This window comes from Lactuca virosa, chromosome 4 (assembly GCF_052849685.1).
Source record: "Lactuca virosa cultivar CGN04683 chromosome 4, Lactuca_virosa_CGN04683_v6, whole genome shotgun sequence".
Lineage (NCBI taxonomy): Eukaryota > Viridiplantae > Streptophyta > Magnoliopsida > Asterales > Asteraceae > Lactuca > Lactuca virosa.
In genome coordinates this window covers 278,997,662-279,007,529 of record NC_136429.1, presented here as the reverse complement: position 1 = coordinate 279,007,529, position 9,868 = coordinate 278,997,662, and the positions used below count along the sequence as shown (strand labels likewise).

Here is a 9,868-nt window from a genome sequence, read left to right as displayed (position 1 = left end):
TAAGGAAGTGAGTGACACTCATTTTATGTAAGCAAGCATGGGAGATTAGTTTAGAGAGAGAATAATTGCAAAACCCATTTATACTCTTTCTACAAACTAATGAGAGCTAAACCTAGATTTATTTACTCTCGAGTTCTTCATGTTCTTGATTGTTGTATGATTCACTAAACTATTTCATATTCCGCATTTGTCATTATAATCAACACCACTATAATCACTAGGTTTCCCAATTTGACCCACTCAGTTTATTGTATCAAAGGTGGCTATATGAAAGGTACATTCTTCTGAGAGATTCAAAGAGTATTAGGCCACTAGTTTAATTACTGTAAAGCTTGTAATATTTTATTATGCTTATGTTTCTGTATTGACGATGAAATCTCAATGTTTTGATATAAATAAAATACATTTCTTCGGAAATGCTTTGATAACATTTTTATCATGTTTTATGGGAACAAATTCCGCAATACTATTTTTCAAAAAGGATACTCTGATTTTTAAATATGCATAAACAAATCGATCTTTTTTGGCCGTGAAAGTGGGAATGTCACATATATGCAAATGTATATTAAATAGACAAAACTGAAAAAATGGTCCCTATAGTATGCATTTTTCTGAGGTTTAGTCTAAACATCGATATTTTTTTGGTTTCATGGTCCTTTTTGCCATGTTTCTATATGGAAATGGTCGCAACGAATATTGAAATGATTGTAATACGGGTATTTATTTTCTATTTTTCTTTCATTTTTTTAAAGTCTATTATTTCTTTATATATTTTAATAATTAGAAAATAAGAAAGGTCTCTCTCTTTCTCTTTCTCTCTCTCTCTCTCTCAAATACACATATACACAAACTTAATCATCTCTCTCTACCATGTACATCTTCATCATCTGATCATCATCTTCGTTATCAAAAGGTGAGTTTACCCATTTTTGTTCTCTATCCCCTTATCAATGACCTTAGAAGCATCCACCACCACCACCACCATTATCATTATCGACTATAAACCATTGATCCCTTCTCTATCATGTGTTTTAATTTCTCTTAATAGTTAGGTTTTAATAATTCTGAAAAGTGATGTCTCATATGGTGAAGCTATAAAAAAAGAAACAACTAGGTTGGAGGGGTGAACGAATTGAAGTCATTGGTGCATTTCCACAAATAGTTGGTGTGCAACTTAAGAAGTTCAACATGGAATCTTTGTTTTTTACTTCTAACTGAAATCCAAATTGTAGCTAGAATCAACACACAGATGTACAATCAAGGAAAATGAAAATATACACATAAAATGAATCTATGATTTCTTGAAATAATCAGTTATACCCATGTGTAAGGAATCAGTTATGGGTTAAAAGACAGAAAAGAGAAACACAGTGACCTTATTACCCAACTATGTATACCCTTTCAACTGGATATGGTAAGCTCTTTCAGCTTCTGGGTCTAGAATCACAGTTTAGGTCAGGGTTTTGAGCCCAATGATCCCGATTGAAACCTCTTCAGGTTGATACTTGAATCCATATGTTTCTGATATGGAATTGAAGACGATAGGTCCCTGTGAGAAGTTCTCTAAAAAATGCATCAATGGTGTTTAAGTTTGATACATCATCTAATGTTTACTTGAAGACAATAGAAAAGTAGTTACAATACCCGAAGAACCACCATTAGCAAACCACATAAATCAAACGATTCAAGATATATGGGAAGTGATTTAAACCGTTTGATTGCAAGATGGGAATTTGGGTTTTCACCAGGTTTCTCTTAAACCACACCTCTAGGAAGAATTCTTTATGTGGTGAGTTATTTCACCCATATTCTTCATCCATAACTTTTTTCCCATTTAGGAAGCCATCAGATGTCGATTGCATCACAAAAGAAACACAGCAAGACGTAGTTAGACGATAGTTTGAGTGTGGATCAAAATGAATATGTTCCATATTTGTGGGTCAAAATCGATTTTGTTCCAGACTCTTGAACACGTACATGTTGAAGAAATCTCGTTGGAAACTGTGAAGAAATCAATTTGGGTTCTAGATTGATAGGAAAGAATCGACATTGTTCCTTATTCTTGAACATACACACACTTATATTGGAGAGAGAAAGAGAGAGATGTGGGACCCCTCTTATTTTTTTAATTATTATTATAAATAAAGAAATAATAGATTTAAAAAAAAGAAAATAAAAATGGAAAATAAATACCCCAAGGGAATTACAGTCATTTCAATATTTCTGCATAGAAACATGACCAAAATGACCATGAAGCCAAAAAAGTCGAGGTTTTGCCTAAACCTCAGAAAAAATGAATACCATAGGGACCATTTTTGCACTTTTGTCTTTTAAGTATGTGCATATACATAAATATGAATATGCATTAAAAAAACATTATTCTGAATTTTTTTTAAATATTAATTTCAAAATATAAAGAATATTTCGCTTATATATATATATATATATATATATATATATATATATATATATATATATATATATATATATATATATATATATATATATATATATATATATATATATATATATATATATATATATATATATATATATTTCAAACCTGCGAAATTATTCCTTATACTTCGAAATTAATATTAAATTTTTTTTTTCAAAAAAAAATGCATATTTGATGCATATGAACATTTTTAAAAAACATGTGCATATGTACATGAATATAATTTTTTTCAACTTTTTTCAGCAATTCTATTTCATATGCATATACACATGCATATGTGAAATTTGGTACCAAAATTAATTGTAAATAAAAAGTTTATTCGTTCAACTTTTCAATTTGCGAAAACTAGATTTTAAGGTGTTAATCAGTCGGTTTTTTCGGTTCAGTTTAATGGGTTTTTTGATATCAAAATATCATCCAAAAGCAACGTAAATGACAAAAAAAAGTATAGAATGATATATAAGTATTTAGAGAATGATAAACTAATTCTATGATACGACTGAGATAGAAATCATGCAATGACAGATTGCTAATCAATAGAACAAACTTACGCTTATGAGATATAGTGATAATATGATAAACTAATTCTAAGACAAAATGACAGATTGCTAAACAATAAAACAAAAATGATATGACGAGATACAATGATAGAATGAAAAAACTATTTAAGAGATACTTGGTTTCAGACAACATCACAAGTATTACTCATTTCCCAATAACCAACATCATAAGTAGTATAATACACAATATTGGAACAATGCTTGACCAGGAGAGTTTAAGGGGTAATAACGACCATACCAAACTAAATTATCACGTTAATCCAAAATCTTAGATAACTAATCTATTATAGGACTCAATAATACTCATAAACCTACAATCCATATCACAATTACACCAAACTACCAATATAGGACAAAAGATGATTCTAGGGGTAAAATTGTCCATGTGATATATGACCCAACAAAATTAAAATTACAACCAACTAACTTTTCCTAAAATTATCCGAATTATTACAAAGTCACAAATCGCATCATAACTAGACTCATAACAATCCATTTTACTAACAAGTTAGGGGCTGTTTGTTTAGCCACTTAATGGTCTTATAAAGAGGGAGGCTCTGAATCGTTCAGATTCAGAGCGTTTGGTTGAAGCCATTTTAACCACTTATTCGGTAAGAGGTAAAAAAAAAGCCCTTAATCGGCCAGACTTGGTGAGAGATCTGGATGAAAACATTCCCATTTATACCCTTGCACTAAAAGAAAAACGCCGCTTCTTCTTTTCTTTCACCCTTCTTCTCCAATGAGCTGCTGTGTTGAGTTTTCCCTTCATCGATCTCTGGCGGTGCCTCTACACCTCCGGCTTCGTCTCCTCCGGCTTCCTCACCTTCACCTTCATGCTTGTAAGTGATACTCGAATTCTTTATGCTCGATTTTGGTGCTGGGTTTTATCTATGTTCTTGTTGTTCTCTCCATCAAGCTTCAACCACCGATTTCTCAGTTTTATGTATGTTTTTTGTTGCGTTTTTGTTGCTGGATTGTTGGATTGCGTTTTTTTGTTTGAATATTGGGGTTGTTTGTTTTTGATCTTTATTCTTGCTGATTTTGCTGCTATATATGCTTTGAACTGATGTATTATGTTGCTGAAATGTCCAAAAATTTGATGAAAACAAATTAGGGATAATAAGAATAGATGTTGCTGAAATCTTATATCTTCTTGCTGTGATTTTTCTTCTATATGTTGTTGAAATATGTTGTTTTTTTGTTTAATTTTTCTGTTATGTTGTTGGTCTACTTGTGGTAGTTAACTAGTTTTGTTGCTGAAATATGTCATTGCTGGATTTCGAATATTAGACATGGCAATGGCACAAAAGAGGCCTAGAGTTAATTGGAAACAAATAGAAGGTGTGGAAAAAACATTCCTTGAAGCTTGTATTCATGAAATTACAACTTACGAACGTGAAGGGAGTAGTTTAAAAGCAAGCTCATGGAAGAATGTAGCTGAAAGATTGAAAACAGAATACAATTTTGTAGTTGATCAAAAGCAGATGAAAAACAGATACGACTACCTAAAAGCAAAGTTTGGTGCTTGGTTGAAATTAAAAAACAAAACAGGCAACGTTTATAACCCTATAACTAACACGTTTAACATGGAAGAAGACGAATGGCAACTAGAGATCAAGGTATTGTGATTTTTGATAAGAAGTAATATATCATAATATTTTATAATATTTCATAATATTTATAATATTTTCAAGCAGTTGAACAAAATGGTAGAAACATTGAGAACTTCTCCACTAGTGTACCCTGATCTTTGTGTTCAGTTGTTCGATGGGTCGGCTGCGACTGGCATTCATGGATGGGGGCCATCTTCTACACTTCCTTACCCTTCTCATGACTCTTCGGGCATTAATTTAAGTGACTTTGATGGTATCAATGTAACTCACATGGAAAGTATGACTTCACCCGAAAGTCCAAATGAAGGAACCTCTAATGTTTCCAAAAACAAAGGCGGTAAAGGAAAAGGAAAAGCAACAATTAATGCCAAGATCATTGAAGGTGGTGATGAAATTAGCAAAGTTGCAAGGATGTTAGTGGAGAAACATAAAGAGCATGATATGGCTTCATGTATGGAAAAGTTGGTGAAAATGGAATGGGGAATATCTGATCCAAGATACCAAACGGCTGTTTTGCTTTTTGGTGAAAGTGCCGATCTTAGAAAAGTTTGGTTATTTCTTCCGACGGATGACATTTTGTATTTTATTTATAATTACTTACCAATTCAGTATCATTCAGCACAGTCATTCAGATGTCCAACCAAACAGTAACAAATAGTTCAGAGGGTTAAAATGGTCATTTTTACCATTCAGAGACAGGCATTCAGATGTTTAACCAAACATCAATTAATCATTCAGATACAGATTCATACAGAGCCTCTATATCATCCAGTCCTCTGCATCATACAGATATGAATAATAAAGATGTTAACAAACAGCCCCTTAGTAAAGTAACTATGATACATACATCGAACGCTTTTACATTTAATGTATAAACTAAAATCTTAAAGCATCCGATGGTATTTTAAAATCAAATTAAATGAAGTAATTGTATTAATTTTTAACCTTCAGTTTTTTTAAATTATTTTTACATATAGTTTTTCATAAATACATTGGTTACTATAACTATGCATTTAGCAGATGCATGGTTTATCTTATAGACTCAAATTTCATTTCAAATATGTTGCTAATTAGTCTTTTGCAAACTATATAACTCTTATCAACTTGATTATACGTCAAATTGTGATTATATATGTCGAATTTCATCTGTATTATGCATTTCATTCGAAATCATTCTAGTTAAATTTAGACTTTTCCCGTTTTATACAAAATTCATACATCCAACTAAATTCACTATCAATTATTTTAATTCGAAGTACGATTAAATGAAATTAACAATTATTAATTTGTTCGAATCAAATCTTTCAGCGAATTCAGCCCCGTTTATCTTAATTTTGAACTGCGATTGACTATGCATTTAACTGAAGAATAGCTTTCTTTCATCAAATATCGAATTAAATTTATATTTAATTTGTTGTAATTTGAGGTACTAATAACTAAAACAAGATATATTTAACTGAGCGATTCAAATCTCCCATTGAATTCAATTTCGTTTTATCCTAATTTAGTTAAATAAGATCGTAAGGCTATTAGTTAGTTCGTTGGTTCTCTCCTTTAATGGAGTCCGTCACTGATCTCGTCTCTCTCACACACACTCTCTCTCTCTCTCTATATATATATATATATATATATATATATATATATATATATATATATATATATATATATATATATATATATACTTAGGTTATTGTATTCTAATTAATTATTGTGTAGATGTAGAGACGAATGTAGACCAATGATTTTAGTTATTTTAAGTAATGATTTACCTATCTTTAAATTAGGAGACACATGTTTAAATTAGGAAACACATGTTTAATTAATGAAAATTTCAGATTTTAAGGGATATTGATTCTTTTAATTTTGAATTCTGATTTGTTTTAAATAATTCATTTTTAATTCTAACATAATTTTTAAATTTACTCGATTTTATTATTTTAGAATGCAATTCTGTTAGAACGATATTCTATGAAAATGCCAGAATATATTCTGATAGAGCACATATTTTGATTGAAGTAACTTCTTGTAGAAAAGAAACATTCTTGAACATTCAGTTGAAATATAACATGATCCTTATATATTCAAACATTGTAATGCAAATATAGAGATTCATACATATTCTTACAGAATAATAGTCTAAATAACATTCTTAAATATATACAATTATTGAACAAATACATTTGATTACTAAAATTAATTAATAGACAACATTAAAAATTTACTTTCTTTAATTAATTTTTAAACTATCTTGCCTAAATTAAAGGGATTAATTAAGTATTTATTTAATTACTAAAATTAATCATTAGAAAACATTAAAAATTTAGCTTATTTAAGTTTTGACATTATTGACTCATTTTATAATTAGTTAGAATAGTTAGAACCTAACTATCTATATATATATATATATATATATATATATATATATATATATATATATATATATATATATATATATATATTCGAGAGAGATGTAAGATCACGTGTTTAGTTTCTTTTAAATAGATTCGAGATCAAGATAAAATGCAAGCTTCTGTATTTTATGTTTTGATTAATAAATTACCAGCACTTTGCACGTATAATGATAAAATTGATTAAGCCATTTGCATGTCCAGAAAAAAATCATTCAATTGTCTGTAATATTTATTAGGAAAAATCGATTAAAACCTTGGCATGTTTTGGGATAAATTCGATTAAGACCTTGGCATATCTAGCTATAAATTCTATTAGGTTTGACATGTTTCGGAAAGATGGACGTCATACTACTTGTTATAATTATGATGAATAACAAAAAAGAACTAGAACAACCAAGAGCATATAATTTAGTATGGAAGTTCATATGGGAAAGAACCACAAGACACTACATTTGTATTATTATTAAAATCGATTAGAGGGAGAGATTTAGGATGATTAGAATGACTAAACTATACGTATATTTATAAAATAAGAAACTATCCTAAAAGCGAAGACCGGGAAACTACCAACAAAAGATATGTTTCCTGATCCTAAATAAGACTGGAAACAAGAAAACCGAATATCTTGCAAAGAGGAAGAACTTGGCTCACCCTTCAACAACTTCACGAGGCCTGTAAAAAAATGCAAAGTATTTGATGTAAAAGTTTTTTATTTGTTGAAAAACGAAACAAAATATGAAAAGCATAGTGAAGAATCGAATCAATTAGCCATCTATGGAGCTGTTAAATAAAAGTTATGTATAGAAATAATATCAGTGGATGTTAATATCATTTAGGTTTGTCTAGAATTGAATGATCACAAATTCCTGATCATCCAATTCAAGGAACATGGGTCATTCGAAAACAAAAAAGAATAGATGATATGAAACTAGTATCCTCACTATATTGATTACGAAAAGAAAGAGCTGTTAAGCCTAACAATAAATACTTCTAAATAGACGTGAATCATCTACACATCAACATAATATCTACAATAACTTTTACTATATAGTGCAACACAATGGAAATCCAGGGAGAAAATCTTATAGTAGCATGAAGACGTAACACTGACCTAATTCTCGTTGCTTTCCCATGGCTTACCAAGAATCGGAAAGTCACTGAAATGATGCTACAAACAAAATAAATATATTTGATTATGTACAATTATTTCCGGAGCATACCAACCAATGATATGCATCATTAATTTTTGAATGCCATTTTATGAGTGACCTACTCTTGATTAATTGTCAGTTATTTAGGGAATATATGAACTGAAAATAAAATATTTTACCTCATAAGAAGGTCCAGGATTATGCTGATAATTAAACAAGAAAGATGGGCTCCAACTGTTTGGCATCGCTGACGATTTATCACCAACAATCCCTTGCTTAAATTGAAAATGGGAATTTGGATATTCCGCTTGATCAGTTGTTTGAGATTGGATTTCTCCAAAGGGAATCCAAGTCCCTAATCGATTTACATTTTGATTCATCACCTGATCGAAATGTGGTCTAAATTTAGAATACTGATCAGAGCCAGAACCACCAACATCACCCCCACCAATCTTGTTATTTCTCTTTTCAGTTGTCCTCTTCCTTGCCCTTGCTCTTGCTTGCTCCCTAGTTTCTTTAGCAAGAGAGTGGTGAACATACGCACTTTTCCTAACTCCTCTATCAAGCTTTTTCTTCTCTTTGTTACTGCTAGAGGAAGTAGATTTTGCGTTACCTACTATAATCACCTTCTCTTCCCTAATTTTCTCCATAGATTGATCATCAATTCCAGACATAACTTCACATTCTGATGCAGAAGATCCGCTGTTTGATAGACCAATGAGACTGCAAGTACGGTCTAACTGCTGGGGGAGTAGATCTTGAATAGCGGGTTTTGATTTCATGAGCAGCCAGTCGACAGTATTGCTGGCCTTATCGAACCCAAGCATATCTTGCAACCTGAAGAACCTCTTTGCTACGTCAAGAGACAATCTCATCCTTCGGTCCCTGGGGCCTTGAGCTGTGTTTATCTTGCTGTGACGGTCTTTCTTGGAAGCTTTCTTGCCCATTAAAGAGTTATTCTGATTAATTACATGACTGATAAGGTGATCGTTGCCAGCAGCTGTAGCATATCTTCCGTTGTTGTAGGTTGGCTTTTCCATGGTGTACTGCAGATTACTAGTCTTCCGAGTTGAGTGTTCATGAGCTACAATGACAGTGTCCTGATAGTTATGATCACTATAGAAGGGTCGTTGTTGTTGTTGGAAAATCTCAGGTTCGTTTTCTAAAGGTATGTAATGAGGGCCATACAAGTTATGTGAGGAAGAGGATGCAGGCTGGTAATAATCTTGAGAGGGTAATTTTGATTGATTTTGAAGATTAAAGTTGCTGAAAGAATTCTTTGGGTAGTTACTACTTGAGAAAGAGGTGTCCCGATTGCTGTAGGAGGAAGGATACATCTCCTTATAAGTCTACTTTCCAGAGAGATAACTACATATATATTAGATATGTTGACTGTACGTATGATAGATCTAGAATGGACCTTTGAGAGCTTAATTTAGTTGTTGTACTAATCCAAGACCTATCACACTAAAAAAGAATAAAACAAGGAGAGAGAGAGAGAGAGAGAGAGAGAGAGAGAGAGAGAGAGAGAGAGAGAGAGAGAGAGAGAGAGAGAGAGAGAGAGAGAGAGAGAGAGAGAGAGAGAGAGAGAGATTCTCACTATCCACTCACTGAGGACTATACTAACTAAAATTTCCCATGATAACACCTGGCCAGAGTACTAGCATAAAGGATT

At 31.4% G+C, this 9,868-nt stretch overlaps 1 protein-coding gene across 2 annotated transcripts; it reads right to left on the bottom strand.

Annotated features, from left to right (window-relative positions):
* Window positions 1-7,526: 7,526 nt before the first annotated feature.
* On the bottom strand, window positions 7,527-9,586 carry LOC145168852 (uncharacterized). Of its 2 annotated transcripts, XM_079087526.1 has the most exons (3): window positions 8,373-9,586; window positions 8,154-8,210; window positions 7,527-7,714 (listed from the first exon to the last, which is right to left on the bottom strand). In XM_079087526.1, the coding sequence occupies exons 1-2, from the start codon at window positions 9,528-9,530 to the stop codon at window positions 8,154-8,156; spliced, it is 1,215 nt and encodes a 404-aa protein (XP_078943652.1). In that variant the 5' UTR covers window positions 9,531-9,586; the 3' UTR covers window positions 7,527-7,714. The 2 variants fall into 2 exon arrangements, with proteins under 2 accessions (XP_078943652.1, XP_078943651.1); XM_079087525.1 differs by having other exon boundaries at window positions 7,527-8,210.
* Window positions 9,587-9,868: the final 282 nt, after the last annotated feature.

Excerpts from the sequence above, each read along its gene's own strand:
- LOC145168852 (XM_079087525.1), bottom strand. The coding sequence starts at position 9,530 with ATGTATCCTTCCTCCTACAGCAATCGGGACACCTCTTTCTCAAGTAGT. Across the intron at positions 8,211-8,372 it reads ATCCTGGACCTTCTTATGAG|CATCATTTCAGTGACTTTCC; the intron begins GTAAAATATTTT and ends TTTTGTTTGTAG.